Raw genomic sequence first — 17,900 nt, 5'->3', positions numbered from 1 at the left:
TACCGACAACGGCGCTAAAGCACACGCAGCCGCCACACCCCGCCAGTTAAACCAAACCCCTTTGCTGTAACGCCCCACTCCGGTTTGGAACAGAGATGATGGGAGTGATGGTGTGTGTGTGTGTGTGGGAGGCAGTGTTGGGATTAGTTACTTTAAGGTAGGCAACTACACCTCCACTATGCTGATCCTCAACACGGGACCCAACAAGGGTACGTACTCAGCCCCCTCCTGTACTCCCTGTTCACCCATGACTGCGTGTCCACGCAGGCCTCCCAACACAATCATCAAGTTTGAAGACGACACAACAGTGGTAGGCCTGATTACCAACAACGACGAGTTGAGGGCTCTGTTGGAGTGATGCCAGGAAAATAACCTCTCCCTCAACGTGGACTCCAGGAGACCAAGGGAGCACGCCCCCATCCACATCGACGGGGCTGCAGTGACGGTGAAAAGCTTCAAGTTCCTCAGCGTACACATCACTGACAATCTGAAATGGTCCATCCACAGTGTGGTGAAGAAGGCGCAACAGCGCTGTATAGGCAACTGCACCATCTGCAACCGCAGGGCTCTCCAGAGGTTGGTGCGGTCTTCCCAAAGCTTTACCGGGGGCACGCTGCCTGTCCTCCAGGACATCTATAGCACCTGGTGTCACAGGAAGGCCAAGAAGATCATCAGGGACCTCATAGCCATACATTACATATTACTCGTTACATTTAATTGCTTACGGCCTCCTGAGTGGCGCAGCGGTCTAAGGCACTGCATCGCAGTGCTTGAGGTGTCACTACAGACCCGGGTTTGATCCCAGGCCGTGACCAGGAGACACATGAGGCGGCGCACAATTGGCCCAGCGTCGTCCGGGTTAGGGGAGGGTTTGGCCGGACGGACATTCAGAGACTTATCCCGAAGCCACTCCTGCGTTGTCTTGGCTGTGTGCTTAGGGTTGTTGTCCTGTTGGAAGGTGAACATACACCCCAGTCTGAGGTCCTGAGCGCTCTGGAGCAGGTTTTCATCAAGGATCTCTCTGTACTTTGCTCCGTTCATCTTTCCCTCGATCCTGACTAGTCTCCCAGTCCCGGGCACTGAAAAACATCCCCACAGCATGATGCTGCCACCACCATGCTTCATCATAGGGATAGTGCCAGGTTTTCTCCAGACGTGATGCTTGGCATTCAGGCCAAAGAGTTCAATCTTGGTTTCATCAGACCAGAGAATCTTGTTTCTCATGGTCTAAGAGTCCTTTAGTTGCCTTTCATTACAGCACTGGGCAGTAGGCTCCACAGAGGTAAATCATGTCCACCCCATAAACAGGTGGACCCCTAGAGATGATACAGGTTGACCCAGAGAGATGATACAGGTTGACCCAGAGAGATGATACAGTTGAACCCAGAGAGATGATACAGTTGGACCCAGAGAGATGATACAGTTGGACCCAGAGAGATGATACAGTTGGACCCAGAGAGATGATACATGTGGACCCAGAGAGATGATACATGTGGACCCAGAGAGATGATACAGTTGGACCCAGAGAGATGATACAGGTGGACCCAGAGAGATGATACAGGTGGACCCAGAGAGATGATACAGGTGGACCCAGAGAGATGATACAGGTGGACCCAGAGAGATGATACAGGTGGACCCAGAGAGATGATACAGGTGGACCCAGAGAGATGATACATGTGGACCCAGAGAGATGATACAGTTGAACCCAGAGAGATGATACAGGTGGACCCAGAGAGATGATACAGGTGGACCCAGAGAGATGATACAGGTGGACCCAGAGAGATGATACATGTGGACCCAGAGAGATGATACAGTTGGACCCAGAGAGATGATACAGTTGAACCCAGAGAGATGATACAGTTGGACCCAGAGAGATGATACAGGTGGACCCAGAGAGATGATACAGATGGACCCAGAGAGATGATACAGATGGACCCAGAGAGATGATACAGGTGGACCCTGGAGAGATGATACAGGTGGACCCTGGAGAGATGATACAGGTGGACCCAGAGAGATGATACAGGTGGACCCAGAGAGATGATACAGTTGGACCCAGAGAGATGATACATGTGGACCCAGTGAGATAATAGAGCATCATATTAATACTTTGGACAGTATCGGACTTAATTGTAAGAACTTTAATTATGTGACTTGCTGTCTGTCTGTGTTGTATGTATAACTTACGGCTGGTGCGTGTGTGAGCTTGTGTGTAGGAGAATGTGAGTGTGTACAGGCCTGCGTGCAGGTATTGTCTCCATGAATACGTTGGGTCTGTTGGTTGGTAGTGTCTACCGTGTCCAGGCGATGCGGTGTGTGTGTCTGTGCGTGCGTGTGATTGGTTCATGGCCCTTACCGCGCAACTGTGTCTCACTAATGGCTGTTAGATCGATCCTCACCTGTGGACAGAATCACACGCGCACACACACACACACACACATACCGAGAGAGCCTCCAGTCAGCCATCAAAAGCTGTCAAATTGACAGCTAGATCTAACATGTTCAGCTGTAACTATGTTCATTATTGCTGTAGACCAAGGATCATCAACTAGATTTAGCCACTGGACTATTTTTTTTCTTGAGCGGATGGTCGAGGGACCAGAACATAATTGCAAATAAATTGTAGACTTCAAATTGACCGCAAGAAGCCCAAACATATCTAATATTTGACTAAAACATAATAATTTCAAACCTTGCTAACATTTGTATACAATCATGTCTCTATTATGCGTGGGAATACTTGGGAACAGATTTCCTAAATTAAAATCACTTGGATGTGCTCCAGGTCCAGATAACCAACCACTATGGATGTGTGTGTCCTGTAGGACTCCAGGTCCAGATAACCAACCACTATGGATGTGTGTGTCCTGTAGGGCTCCAGGTCCAGATAACCAACCACTATGGATGTGTGTGTCCTGTAGGGCTCCAGGTCCAGATAACCAACCACTATGGATGTGTGTGTCCTGTAGGGCTCCAGGTCCAGATAACCAACCACTATGGATGTGTGTGTCCTGTAGGGCTCCAGGTCCAGATAACCAACCACTATGGATGTGTGTGTCCTGTAGGGCTCCAGGTCCAGATAACCAACCACTATGGATGTGTGTGTCCTGTAGGGCTCCAGGTCCAGATAACCAACCACTATGGATGTGTGTGTCCTGTAGGGCTCCAGGTCCAGATAACCAACCACTATGGATGTGTGTGTCCTGTAGGGCTCCAGGTCCAGATAACCAACCACTATGGATGTGTGTGTCCTGTAGGGCTCCAGGTCCAGATAACCAACCACTATGGATGTGTGTGTCCTGTAGGGCTCCAGGTCCAGATAACCAACCACTATGGATGTGTGTGTCCTGTAGGGCTCCAGGTCCAGATAACCAACCACTATGGATGTGTGTGTCCTGTAGGGCTCCAGGTCCAGATAACCAACCACTATGGATGTGTGTGTCCTGTAGGGCTCCAGGTCCAGATAACCAACCACTATGGATGTGTGTGTCCTGTAGGGCTCCAGGTCCAGATAACCAACCACTATGGATGTGTGTGTCCTGTAGGGCTCCAGGTCCAGATAACCAACCACTATGGATGTGTGTGTCCTGTAGGGCTCCAGGTCCAGATAACCAACCACTATGGATGTGTGTGTCCTGTAGGGCTCCATGTCCAGATAACCAACCACTATGGATGTGTGTGTCCTGTAGGGCTCCAGGTCCAGATAACCAACCACTATGGATGTGTGTGTCCTGTAGGGCTCCAGGTCCAGATAACCAACCACTATGGATGTGTGTGTCCTGTAGGGCTCCAGGTCCAGATAACCAACCACTATGGATGTGTGTGTCCTGTAGGGCTCCAGGTCCAGTGGGAGGGTGAGATAACCAACCACTATGGATGTGTGTGTCCTGTAGGGCTCCAGGTCCAGTGGGAGGGTGCTACATTTTGGGAAGCGAGAGCAGTCCATCAAGAGGAACCCCAACGTCCCAGTGGTGGTGAGAGGATGGCTCTACAAACAGGTGAGAAACACACACATGTACACATATACCCTTGTACACACGTACATACACACACACACACACACACACACACACACTTACTTGTTGCTGTCTATCATAGGCTGCCATGGCAACAGGGGTCATGGACACATCACATGGGCATGCGTTGGATTGCTTGACACAAGCAGAATAGAGCTCATTGGTTGATAGGTGTCTGAAGGACAATTCTGATTGGCTGATAGTGGGACATGTATACAAGGTAATCAAGCCAGTGAAGGTGATAGACAGGTAACAAAGCTCATTGGTTGACACAAAGTGGTGCAAAACATTTGTTGAGAAACATAGACTCACAGGATAGAGCTCATTGGTTGATAGTTGTTCGTAGGACAACACTGATTGGCTGATAGTGGGAGATATAGGATAGAGCTCATTAGTTGATGGGTGTTTGTAAGACAACAGAGATTGGATAAACTGATATCTGGGTGTAGGGCTGCACAATTAATTGAATGCACATTGAAATTTCAATATTGACTATCCATATCGCAAGAGATTCTCCCTCTCTCCTCTTATGGCTTCTTCCCACACACACCAAGCTCTGCCCCCTGTCACTCAAGCAGTACAGTTCCTCTTCCTTCTCTGTTTGCCACTAAGGTTGTACGTTTGCATGCTGTTCTGTTAGATAAAATGCAGTCAACAGATTGCTACAAACAAGAACTACTTTCAACTTCGCTTCTTAATATAAATCATTCTATTTCTATGATTCCAGTCACCCAAGTGTTTTGATTATTATCGCAATATTTGGTGATAAAATTGCAGTTAGATTTTTTTTGTTGCCCATATCGTGCAGCCTTAGCTGGGTGTATGGATCGCATTGTACAAGTCTATTTGTAGACTATTCTCACTCCGTCTTCCTCCCAAATAGCACCCTATTCCCTATGTGGTGCACTACTTTTGACCAGAGCTGTTTTAAAGTGGGTTTTCTCTTCCATCTGCTTCCCTCATTCCCCTGGCTGGGAGAGTTTGAAAAAGTGTACCAAAAAAACAAAAAACAGCAATGGCAGACGTAGCAGGCCAATAAACTCTCTTTCTTTTTCTTTTTTCAGGACAGCTCTGGGATGAGGCTTTGGAAGAGGAAGTGGTTTGTGTTGGCTGACTACTGCCTGTTCTACTACAAAGGTGAGACGATTGTGTGCGTGCTCTAGTTTCTGTTCTCATGATTTGGTTGGGTCTAAATGTGTTGCTGTCCTGGGGCTCAGTGGGGTCTGTCTCAATCTTTCTCTCACTTTGACTCTCCCTCTCTCTCCCTCCATCTTCATCCCACTCCCATCTCACTCTCACTCCCATCTCATCTCTTTCAGTCACCATCAGCTCCATCTGTTTATTTGTTCTTTACTGTCTCTCTCCTTCTTCATTAATCTTGCTCTCCATACTCTCCATATCTTGCTCGCCATTCTCTCTCTGTCTCTCTGTCTCTGTCTCTGTCTCTCTCTCTCACTCAGTCACTCACTCACTCAGTCACTCACTCACTCACTCACTCACTCACTCACTCACACTCACACACGTGGTGGGTTAAACGTGAGGATGTTGTGTCACTCCCCTGGTGTCGTGCTAGGATGTAATCTATCCTCATTGTCCCAGACAGGTCTGGTCTGCAAAGCCTCTGCAGTGTATTTGTGTAACGGGCAGATAAAAGAGCTGGCCGGAGGCCCCATATGGGGAATGTCTCCTCCATAGCTCCTTGAATGTATTTTTAACCAATTACTCTTTAATCCAGCAACGCGCGCGCACACAGAGATTTAGTGGTATGAACCGGCCATGCCAACTGGAAGGGCAGAGAGATATTTAGTGGTATGAACCGGCCATGCCAACTGGATGGGCAGAGAGATAATTAGTGGTATGAACCGGCCATGCCAACTGGATGGGCAGAGAGATATTTAGTGGTATGAACGGGCCATGCCAACTGGATGGGCAGAGAGATATTTAGTGGTATGAACGGGCCATGCCAACTGGATGGGCAGAGAGATATTTAGTGGTATGAACCGGCCATGCCAACTGGATGGGCAGAGAGATATTTAGTGGTATGAACGGGCCATGCCAACTGGATGGGCAGAGAGATATTTAGTGGTATGAACCGGCCATGCCAACTGGATGGGCAGAGAGATATTTAGTGGTATGAACCGGCCATGCCAACTGGATGGGCAGAGAGATATTTAGTGGTATGAACCGGCCATGCCAACTGGATGGGCAGAGAGAGATTTAGTGGTATGAACCGGCCATGCCAACTGGATGGGCAGAGAGATATTTAGTGGTATGAACCGGCCATGACAACTGGATGGGCAGAGAGATATTTAGTGGTATGAACCGGCCATGCCAACTGGATGGGCAGAGAGATATTTAGTGGTATGAACCGGCCATGCCAACTGGATGGGCAGAGATATTTAGTGGTATGAACGGGCCATGCCAACTGGATGGGCAGAGAGATATTTAGTGGTATGAACGGGCCATGCCAACTGGATGGTCAGAGAGAGATTTAGTGGTTTGGTGGTATGGAGGAGTGCTATGAAAGGGACAGGGATGATTGACTGGGTTTTCTGCCATGTGGGGGGGGGGGGGACTATAGTGGTGGAGGAGGGAAATGTTATTAGTGGGCCGTAAGTGACATTTCTCTGCCCTTCATCTCTCTCTATCGCCCACCTCTTTCTCTCCCTCTCTCTGCTAACAGACAGCAGGGAGGAGTCAGTCCTGGGTAGTATTCCTCTGCCCAGCTATGTCATCTCAGCCGTGGAGCCTGAAGACCACATCATCCGCAAGTACGCCTTCAAGGTACGACCCAGAGTTTACCTCAACACTTTTAGGCAATCTTTATATGATTTTTTTCTTTCTTTTATATCTAATTAAATGTTCTATGGCTTTATGTTGTATGTTTCACAGGTTAATATTTATGCCTACTGTTAAAAATACAGCCAACTTTTTTGCATTTACTTAACACTAGCATTTTGTGGACTGACACAAATGGACTGAATACGATTGGTTCTCTGCTTCATATTGACTGCTATTTGACCAACCGCTGGCTTAGAGGCAGTGCATCACCGTGAGGTCACTATGCTCACAAGAAGAATTCTCTCAATCAAGGATTGATAATATCCTGTTTCCTGGATAATATTCCAATCAGATATTTAATTGCATCCATCCTCCCAACCCATTGGCTATTGATGATTTTCTATATTGATCACTTTGTAATATGCTTGTCTATTAAATGAAGACACTACATTTATTTAAAAAATACTCCCACAAAAGAAAGCTATTTTCTCCACAAAGCCTTGACTCCAACCATAGGTTTTCTCTACAGACCTAGAACACGGTGTACATTTTAGGACATCCTACCCGCTATGACACAGAGTTATATCGGTGACAGAGGCTGAGCTTCTAGCTGTATATCTGGTTCTAGATTAAGCACATTTGTCTAATATTCTCTGCTAGTGGTTTCATTCCCACAGGAAGCCAGTGTGGTTCTGTGCCGTTTTCTTTCCACACTACATACAGCCTTGCCTCTTTTGTCATGCTGAGTCAATGTGGGGGTTTAGGTTTCAGTCTCTTGACTGTGTGCCAGACGGCACGTATAATATAGGCCAGTGTCTCCTAGTAATGTCCCCCAGTCTCTCCTGCCCCTCTGGCTGTTGGCATTGATTCAATGTTGAGTCAATGTTTCCTCCCGACCCAGACCCCCGCAGGTCAAACCTGTGTTGAGTCCCCAAGGCAGTGTTCCTCAACTCTAGCCCATCACAGGAACGCCTGATTCTATCTGATTCCTGATCATCTAACCCTTCATTATTTGAACGAGGTGTGCTTGTGCTGGGCTGGAACACAATTGTGCAGTCTTGGTGTTACCCAAGGACAGTCCAGAGTTGAGGAACACTGTTGTCAGTAGGGTTGGAAAATTCTGCTAACTTTGCCGATTTTACTGCTTATTCCCTCCTGATTCTGGGAATCTTCCCACCAGGATTTCGAGAAAACCTGGGAATTTTGGGACCCTAGAAGCACTGCTATCCGGTTGTCCTGTTATAGTTGGTTCATCATCTGGCGGTGTTGTTGTTTACTGTTTATGGTTGTTGTTTACTGTTTATGGTTGTTGTTTACTGTTTATGGTTGTTGTTTACTGTCGATGGTTGTTGTTTATGGTTGTTGTTTACTGTTTATGGTTGTTGTTTACTGTTTATGGTTGTTGTTTACTGTTTATGGTTGTTGTTTACTGTTTATGGTTGTTGTTTACTGTTTATGGTTGTTGTTTACTGTCGATGGTTGTTGTTTATGGTTGTTGTTTACTGTCGATGGTTGTTGTTTACTGTCGATGGTTGTTGTTTACTGTCGATGGTTGTTGTTTACTGTCGATGGTTGTTGTTTACTGTCGATGGTTGTTGTTTACTGTCGATGGTTGTTGTTTACTGTCGATGGTTGTTGTTTACTGTTTATGGTTGTTGTTTACTGTCGATGGTTGTTGTTTATGGTTGTTGTTTACTGTCGATGGTTGTTGTTTACTGTCGATGGTTGTTGTTTACTGTTGATGGCTGTTTGATGTAGACTGATGGTTGTTGTTTACTGTTAACTCCAATGTTGACTCAAGCTGCTGCAGTGAGAAAGACTCTTATGACCCAGTTTGCAGTTGCACTCTAACAGGCTAAATGCAGTTGAATGTGGAGTGGAGATCTGGGCTGGCCGGGTTGGAATTGACCCTGGAATGGCTCTGGTATCAGCTCCAAACCCTTATCAAAGACATGTTATATTGAGCTGCTGAACTCATGTATTCTGTCACACTGCTGTGTGTGTGTGTGTGTGTGTGTGTGTGTGTGTGTGTGTGTGTGTGTGTGTGTGTGTGTGTGTGTGTGTGTGTGTGTGTGTGTGTGTGTGTGTGTGTGTGTGTGTGTGTGTGTGTGTGTGTGTGTGTGTGTGTGTGTGTGTGTGTGTGTGTGTGTGTGTGTGTGTGTGTGTGTGAGGGAGATAGCCGGAGTCCCATAGTGAATGGCTTGCTTGTGTTTTCTACTCTCTGTTCCAAGATTCTGTTGGTGCCATAGAAGAGTTGGGAGAATGTCAGGAGTAGTGCCCCCTCCCCCCCCGTCAATACCTGTTACCCTAGTTACCCTGCTAGAGACCACCCTATAGGTAGAACAGGCCTGTATGTTTGTTTTCTGTTCTCTTGTCAGTTTGTTTGTGCTGCAACCATTCAACACTACAGTGAGTTAGTTTTACTATTTCATCCCAAAAATATTTCCCCATGGTTAGAACCTTCCTTTCCCACCCCTCCCCTCCACTGTGGAGCCAACCAACCTAGCTAGGAGGCTGGTGACCCCCTGTTCCCTATTTGCTGAACACTGTTCCCTCTCTTGTTCCTATTGGTGGGCTGCCTCGCTGGGACCCCTGTGAGTGTGCGAGGTCGTCCAATGAAACACAAGTGCACCGTCCACTCATAAATAGGTACTGGCCTCTCAACCACTTGTACTACAGTTACTGCTTTTGCCATGTCATTTGCCAGACAATAGGAAATATATACCACGACAATGTGTATATGGCTCTTATTGTTTGGAGCATGCTTGTTTGGAGACTGATGTGTCTTGGTTACTCCATTTAGTCTGTTCTCTCCTTCTTGTATGATCTCATTGCTCATACCTCGTTATGTGTGTTGGCTAAAACTTCATATTTCCTCTGTTTGCTCTCATATCCAACATGCCACTCATGGAGGAGGATTGACTGACTATTTGATAGATTTTTATTTCAGTGGAATAAACTTTTTGTTCTCCTCAACTGCCTGCTGTTCTGGAATACATTGTTTGTGTCAAGGCAACACAAACCGAATTGGGACCAGGCAACATTTATTAAACACAATATTCACATCCTATACAGTTCCAATCTTCATTTCCATTATGCAGACGAGTAGAAACCATTCAACATGGTGGATTCCGGGAACATATTTGAACGAGTCATGTATTCATTCTCAGTGGTTATTGGAGGTAAACGTATTTCTATGTGAGAGTTTGAGTTTTTGTTCTCAGTTTAGAGACCAGGGCTATGTACCAATGGCACCTTAGTCTCTACATAGTCCACTACTTTTGATAGGGCTCTGGTCAAAAGTAGTGCACTATGTAGGGAATAGGCTCCCATTTGGGACGTGACCCAGGCCCCATGCTGATCTGGAATATAATGAATTTAAATAGAAGGGACAAAAAAAAGGCCTGCTTGTCTGAGAGGGGCTGGGGAGAGGAAGAAGAGGACTGCTGCTATTGTTAGCCTTCCTGTCTGGGACTACAGGCTATTTTTGAGGAGGAGGAGGAAGGAGAGAGGGAGAGAGACTTGCCCAGAGTGAGCAGTGGAGGTGTGACGGTCACACGGTGCACTGAATGTCCAGCTCAGCATTCTTGCTACAGTGAAGAGGCTGTGGTTAGGGCTGATATTGGAGACCAGGCTCTGTGTAGTTCCGTGTCTGCACATTCTTATATTGGTCTGAAAAGACAGAGCAGTTATTGGAAAGTTACAGGGTAGCAGATGGTATAGAAAGATTGTGTGTGTGTCAGTATTTAAATATTCTTGTGGGGACCAGAAGTCCCCACAAGAATAATGAACAAACAAAAATGTGATCAACTGGGGACGTTTTGTTGGTCCCCATGAGGTCAAATGCTATTTCTAAGGGGTTTATGGTTAAGGTTAGAATTAGTGTTAGGTTTAGAATTACGTTAAGGGTTAGGGTTGGGAGCTAGTGTTAGTTTTAGGGTTAAAGTAAGAGTATAGGTTAGGTTTAGGGAAAATACGATTTTGAATGGGACTGAATTCTGTGTCCCCAGACGGTTATCTGTACAAGACAGTGTGTGTGTGAGGGTATAGGCGAGCATGTGCTGTTCATCCACCTATGAACAACAGGGCAGCTATTGAACTAGTTAATTAACAGCTAGCTGCTTGTCCAGCTATTGAACTAGTTAATTAACAACTAGCTGCTTGTCCAGCTATTGAACTAGTTAATTAACAACTAGCTGCTTGTCCAGCTATTCAACTAGTTAATTAACAACTAGCAGCTTGTCCAGCTATTGAACTAGTTAATTAACAACTAGCTGCTTGTCCAGCTATTGAACTAGTTAATTAACAACTAGCTGCTTGTCCAGCTATTGAACTAGTTAATTAACAGCTAGCAGCTTGTCCAGCTATTGAACTAGTTAATTAACAGCTAGCAGCTTGTCCAGCTATTGAACTAGTTAATTAACAGCTAGCAGCTTGTCCAGCTATTGAACTAGTTAATTAACAGCCACCAGCTTGTCCAGCTATTGAACTAGTAAATTGGCAGCTAGCAGCTTGTCCAGCTATTGAACTAGTTAATTAACAGCTAGCAGCTTGTCCAGCTATTGAACTAGTTAAGTAACAGCTAGCAGCTTGTCCAGCTATTGAACTAGTTAAGTAACAACTAGCAGCTTAGCTATTGAACTAGTTAAGTAACAACTAGCAGCTTAGCTATTGAACTAGTTAAGTAACAGCTAGCAGCTTGTCCAGAGAACTGAAGAGGCTACCTTAAGCTAGCAATATGCTGATGGTGAGTGAGGGGGGGATTAGACAGCTGGTTAACACTGTGTGGCCTGGCCAGTAGCTACATTAGCTCTTCTGCTGCTATACTGTACGGAGTAGGGGCACGTTGCCTCTAGACGCTGATCTCAGGTCAGTTTTGCATTTCCCCCACAAATGGTTAGGAGAGGGGAAGTGTACACTATAGGCTTAACCCAGACTAGGCCGGGCCAAGCCAGCAGATTTAAGACCTCCCCAGGGGGTAGAGGCAGCCTTCTGGCCTGACCTTCCAGAACCACTGCCTGGGGCTAAGAGCCTTAGTATTACACTGTCAATCTGCAGGAGTGTGTGTGAGTGTGAATATATGTGTGTATGCTGTTGTTTGTGTTGTCATGTCACTAACAACACCCTCAACTCAAAAAGCCCTGTTTGTATCAAACATCGAGTCAGGCAAAATCCACATTAATAAGATTCTAACACTGAAATGAAGAAATGGCACCCAAATTACATTACACCTCTGCTTCCTTTTACGGAGACACTTCCCACTTCCTCTCCACAAAGTTAATTAAACTGCATACATTTTTAATGAATGAATCAAAGAGGGAAAGAAATTTGTGTGCAATTACTGTTCATTGCAAAGCATTTGCATGGGCTGCCGTCTGGCCATCTTTTTCCTTGCTTTGTCTAGTTCCAAATCACACCAGGGCCCTTATCAAAAGAAGTGCAGTAATTGAGAATAGGGTGCCATAGACCCTCAAACTCAACTCTTGACCTCCAAGACAGTTTCATTGTTCCCCTCTAATCAGAGGCTGACTTAGACCTGGGACACCAGGTGTGTTCAATTAATTATCAGGTAGAACAGAAACCCAACAGGCTCCGGTCCTCGGTAGAGTTAATTATCAGGTAGAACAGAAACCCAACAAGCTCCGGCCCTCGTAGGGTTAATTATCAGGTGGAACAGAAACCCAACAGGCTCCGGCCCTCGTAGGGTTAATTATCAGGTGGAACAGAAACCCAACAGGCTCCGGCCCTCGTAGGGTTAATTATCAGGTGGAACAGAAACCCAACAGGCTCCGGCCCTCGTAGGGTTAATTATCAGGTGGAACAGAAACCCAACAGGCTCCGGCCCTCGTAGGGTTAATTATCAGGTGGAACAGAAACCCAACAGGCTCCGGCCCTCGTAGGGTTAATTATCAGGTAGAACAGAAACCCAACAGGCTCCGGCCCTCGTAGGGTTAATTATCAGGTAAAACAGAAACCCAACAGGCTCCGGCCCTCGTAGGGTTAATTATCAGGTAAAACAGAAACCCAACAGGCTCCGGCCCTCGTAGGGTTAATTATCAGGTGGAACAGAAACCCAACAGGCTCCGGCCCTCGTAGGGTTAATTATCAGGTAGAGCAGAAACCCAACAGGCTCCGGCCCTCGTAGGGTTAATTATCAGGTGGAACAGAAACCCAACAGGCTCCGGCCCTCGTAGGGTTAATTATCAGGTAGAACAGAAACCCAACAAGCTCCGGCCCTCGTAGGGTTAATTATCAGGTAGAACAGAAACCCAACAGGCTCCGGCCCTCGTAGGGTTAATTATCAGGTAAAACAGAAACCCAACAGGCTCCGGCCCTCGTAGGGTTAATTGTCAGGTAGAACAGAAACCCAACAGGCTCCGGCCCTCGTAGGGTTAATTATCAGGTAGAACAGAAACCCAACAGGCTCCGGCCCTCGTAGGGTTAATTATCAGGTGGAACAGAAACCCAACAGGCTCCGGCCCTCGTAGGGTTAATTATCAGGTGGAACAGAAACCCAACAGGCTCCGGCCCTCGTAGGGTTAATTATCAGGTGGAACAGAAACCCAACAGGCTCCGGCCCTAGTAGGGTTAATTATCAGGTAGAACAGAAACCCAACAGGCTCCGGCCCTCGTAGGGTCAGAGTTGAAGAGCCCTGGACTAAAGGACGAATGTTGGATCCGTAGCAAAATGTTTTGCAATTGATTAACTAAAAAACAAGTGTTACTTATTGGAAAATTTAGGTTGGTCCCTCCCCATATCTGCCCATTAGCCTCCAATTGAATCCTAGTGAATACACCCCATATAGATTGGCTCTTATTTGTTACATAATGGTGAGGACATGAGTGATTGCCTCACTAATTGCCTTTTGCAGGGATGGCCATCTTCTAACTAAAACCCTCTCAGAAGATTTGCTTCTCCATAGACAACAAGATAGAGTTGACCACCAAAGGGCTTTATCTTCCAAAGTGTGCACTCGCCTACTCCCCCCTCACTAAGACTGGTCTACTCCCCCCTCACTAGACGGGTCTACTCCCCCCTCACTAAGACTGGTCTACTCCCCCCTCACTAGACTGGTCTACTCCCCCCTCACTAAGACTGGTCTACTCCCCCCTCACTAGACGGGTCTACTCCCCCCTCACTAGACTGGTCTACTCCCCCCTCACTAGACGGGTCTACTCCCCCTCACTGAGACGGGTCTACTCCCCCCTCACTGAGACTGGTCTACTCCCCCCTCACTGAGACTGGTCTACTCCCCCCTCACTGAGACTGGTCTACTCCCCCCTCACTAAGACTGGTCTACTCCCCCCTCACTAAGACTGGTCTACTCCCCCCTCACTAAGACTGGTCTACTCCCCCCTCACTAAGACGGATCTACTCCCCCTCACTAGACGGATCTACTCCCCCCTCACTAGACGGATCTACTCCCCCTCACTAGACGGATCTACTCCCCCTCACTAGACGGATCTACCCCCCCCTCACTAGACTGGTCTACCCCCCCCTCACTAGACTGGTCTACTCCCCCCTCACTAGACTGGTCTACTTCACCCTCACTAGACTGGTCTACTTCACCCTCACTAGACTGGTCTACTTCACCCTCACTAGACTGGTCTACTCCCCCCTCACTAGACTGGTCTACTCCACCCTCACTAGACTGGTCTACTCCCCCTCACTGAGACGGGTCTACTCCCCCCTCACTAGACTGGTCTACTCCCCCCTCACTAGACTGGTCTACTCCCCCCTCACTAGACTGGTCTACTTCACCCTCACTAGACTGGTCTACTCCCCCCTCACTAGACTGGTCTACTCCACCCTCACTAGACTGGTCTACTCCCCCCTCACTAGACTGGTCTACTCCACCCTCACTAGACTGGTCTACTCCCCCCTCACTGAGACGGGTCTACTCCACCCTCACTAGACTGGTCTACTCCACCCTCACTAGACTGGTCTACTCCACCCTCACTAGACTGGTCTACTCCCCCCTCACTAGACTGGTCTACTCCCCCCTCACTAGACTGGTCTACTCCCCCCTCACTAGACTGGTCTACTCCCCCCTCACTAGACTGGTCTACTCCCCCCTCACGAGACTGGTCTACTCCCCCCTCACTAGACTGGTCTACTCCCCCCTCACTAAGACCAGTCTACTTCACCCTCACTAGACTGGTCTACTCCCCCCTCACTAGACTGGTTTACTCCCCCCTCACTAAGACCAGTCTACTTCACCCTCACTAGACTGGTCTACCCCCCCCTCACTAGACTGGTTTACTCCCCCCTCACTAAGACCAGTCTACTTCACCCTCACTAGACTGGTCTACTCCCCCCTCACTAGACTGGTTTACTCCCCCCTCACTAAGACCAGTCTACTTCACCCTCACTAGACTGGTCTACCCCCCCCCCCTCACTAGACTGGTTTACTCCCCCCTCACTAAGACCAGTCTACTTCACCCTCACTAAGACTGGTCTACTCCCCCCTCACTAGACTGGTCTACTCCACCCTCACTAGACTGGTCTACTCCCCCTCACTGAGACGGGTCTACTCCCCCCTCACTAGACTGGTCTACTCCCCCCTCACTAGACTGGTCTACTCCCCCCTCACTAGACTGGTCTACTCCCCCCTCACTAGACTGGTCTACTCCACCCTCACTAGACTGGTCTACTCCCCCCTCACTAGACTGGTTTACTCCCCCCTCACTAGACTGGTCTACTCCCCCCTCACTAAGACTGGTCTACTCCCCCCTCACTAGACTGGTTTACTCCCCCCTCACTAGACGGATCTACTCCCCCTCACTAGACGGGTCTACCCTCCCCTCACTAGATGGGTCTACTCCCCCCTCACTAGACTGGTTTACTCCCCCCTCACTAGACTGGTCTACTCCCCCCTCACTAGACTGGTCTACTCCCCCCTCACTAGACTGGTTTACTCCCCCCTCACTAGACTGGTCTACTCCCCCCTCACTAGACTGGTCTACTCCCCCCTCACTAGACTGGTCTACTCCCCCCTCACTAGACTGGTCTACTCCCCCCTCACTAGACTGGTCTACTCCCCCCTCACTAAGACCAGTCTACTCCCCCCTCACTAAGACCAGTCTACTTCACCCTCACTAGACTGGTTTACTCCCCCCTCACTAAGACCAGTCTACTTCACCCTCACTAGACTGGTCTACTCCCCCCTCACTAGACTGGTTTACTCCCCCCTCACTAAGACCAGTCTACTTCACCCTCACTAGACTGGTCTACCCCCCCCCCCCCCCTCACTAGACTGGTTTACTCCCCCCTCACTAAGACCAGTCTACTTCACCCTCACTAGACTGGTCTACTCCCCCCTCACTAGACTGGTCTACTCCACCCTCACTAGACTGGTCTACTCCCCCTCACTGAGACGGGTCTACTCCCCCCTCACTAGACGGGTCTACTCCCCCCTCACTAGACGGGTCTACTCCCCCCTCACTAGACTGGTCTACTCCCCCCTCACTAGACTGGTCTACTCCACCCTCACTAGACTGGTCTACTCCCCCCTCACTAGACTGGTCTACTCCCCCCTCACTAAGACTGGTCTACTCCCCCCTCACTAGACTGGTTTACTCCCCCCTCACTAGACGGATCTACTCCCCCTCACTAGACGGGTCTACCCTCCCCTCACTAGATGGGTCTACTCCCCCCTCACTAGACTGGTTTACTCCCCCCTCACTAGACTGGTCTACTCCCCCCTCACTAGACTGGTCTACTCCCCCCTCACTAGACTGGTCTACTCCCCCCTCACTAAGACCAGTCTACTCCCCCCTCACTAAGACCAGTCTACTTCACCCTCACTAGACTGGTCTACCCCCCCCTCACTAGACTGGTTTACTCCCCCCTCACTAAGACCAGTCTACTTCACCCTCACTAGACTGGTCTACTCCCCCCTCACTAGACTGGTCTACTCCCCCCTCACTAGACTGGTCTACTCCCCCCTCACTAAGACCAGTCTACTCCCCCCTCACTAAGACCAGTCTACTTCACCCTCACTAGACTGGTCTACCCCCCCCTCACTAGACTGGTTTACTCCCCCCTCACTAAGACCAGTCTACTTCACCCTCACTAGACTGGTCTACTCCCCCCTCACTAGACTGGTTTACTCCCCCCTCACTAAGACCGGTCTACTCCCCCCTCACTACATTGGTCTACTTCCACTCATGTATTTAAAAGGAACGGACTGGTGTAAGTAATATGGTAGAAACTCCCTCCCAACTATGCTTGCACCAATCCAATGCTTGTAAAGACATGAGGGGGAGTGAACAAGTGCACACTTCTGGGTGAAGGCTTAGAGAATTGGAACTCAGCCATGGGGATGTGAACTGATTGGAGTCCTGATTTGCCATCCTTCTCCTAAAGTGTGCACTTGCATACTCCCTGTCATGGATTTTAAACACATTGGATTGGTGGCAGCGTTGACTGTATGTGGTTTCCCCACCATTGTTAAATCCATAATGGGAAGTCTTCAAGTGCACACTTTAGGAAACGTGTGGAGAATCAGAACAAGCCATAAAGACCAGCATAAGACATGTATGTATAAACAGAAGTACAAACAAATCAGCAGCATGTTGGAATGGTCATGTCACAATGGCTCTTTCTAGGCTTACGTCTTGTTGATTGGCTTACAGTGTCCTCTGTTGTGGGTTGGATTGGACCTTGATATTATTTTGTTATGTCACTCATGCTGCTCTGTGTCCATTGGTCAGTCTGGATGTCTCTCTCTTTCTCCATTCTCAATTGGCTGGCCTCTTGTCTCTGTGTCTATTGGCTGGTCCTTATAGTTTCTCAGTTTCTGTATTGGCCAACACGGATATGTCTGTGTTTGTATTGGCTGATGCTGACGTCTCTCTTTCTCTCTATTGGCTAACTTGAACGCATTTGTGTCTCCATGGGCAGACATTGGTTAATGTCCCTGTATCTTTTAATTGTTCAACACTTCTTTATCCATCTCTACCAGGGTTGGGGTCAATTCAGTTCTCAATTCAGTTCATGAATTGAAAAAATAGTAGGCAAAACTCATCTGACCCCAACCCTGCTATCTACCCCTTTGGCCTGATCCCACATCCATCACTCTTCCTTACTCTGACGCTCCCTCT

At 48.1% G+C, this 17,900-nt stretch overlaps 1 protein-coding gene across 9 annotated transcripts in view; it reads left to right on the top strand.

The window, feature by feature from the left end:
- Positions 1-17,900, top strand: part of LOC129854993 (pleckstrin homology domain-containing family A member 7-like) — a 166,773-nt gene that overhangs the window by 114,355 nt on the left and 34,518 nt on the right. For 8 of the 9 annotated variants that reach the window (XM_055922218.1, XM_055922217.1, XM_055922216.1 and 5 more), the window contains 3 exons: positions 3,891-3,995; positions 5,078-5,150; positions 6,697-6,797. In XM_055922218.1, the coding sequence (XP_055778193.1) occupies positions 3,891-3,995; positions 5,078-5,150; positions 6,697-6,797 (279 nt within the window). Of the gene's footprint in view, positions 1-3,890; positions 3,996-5,077; positions 5,151-6,696; positions 6,798-8,918; positions 9,444-17,900 lie in introns of those variants that run through there. The other variant, XM_055922225.1, reaches the window with a different exon arrangement.

Source organism: Salvelinus fontinalis, chromosome 5 (assembly GCF_029448725.1).
Source record: "Salvelinus fontinalis isolate EN_2023a chromosome 5, ASM2944872v1, whole genome shotgun sequence".
NCBI classification, from domain to species: domain Eukaryota; kingdom Metazoa; phylum Chordata; class Actinopteri; order Salmoniformes; family Salmonidae; genus Salvelinus; species Salvelinus fontinalis.
Note: the sequence above shows the minus strand (reverse complement) of the source record. Positions and strands in the feature narration are given on the sequence as shown.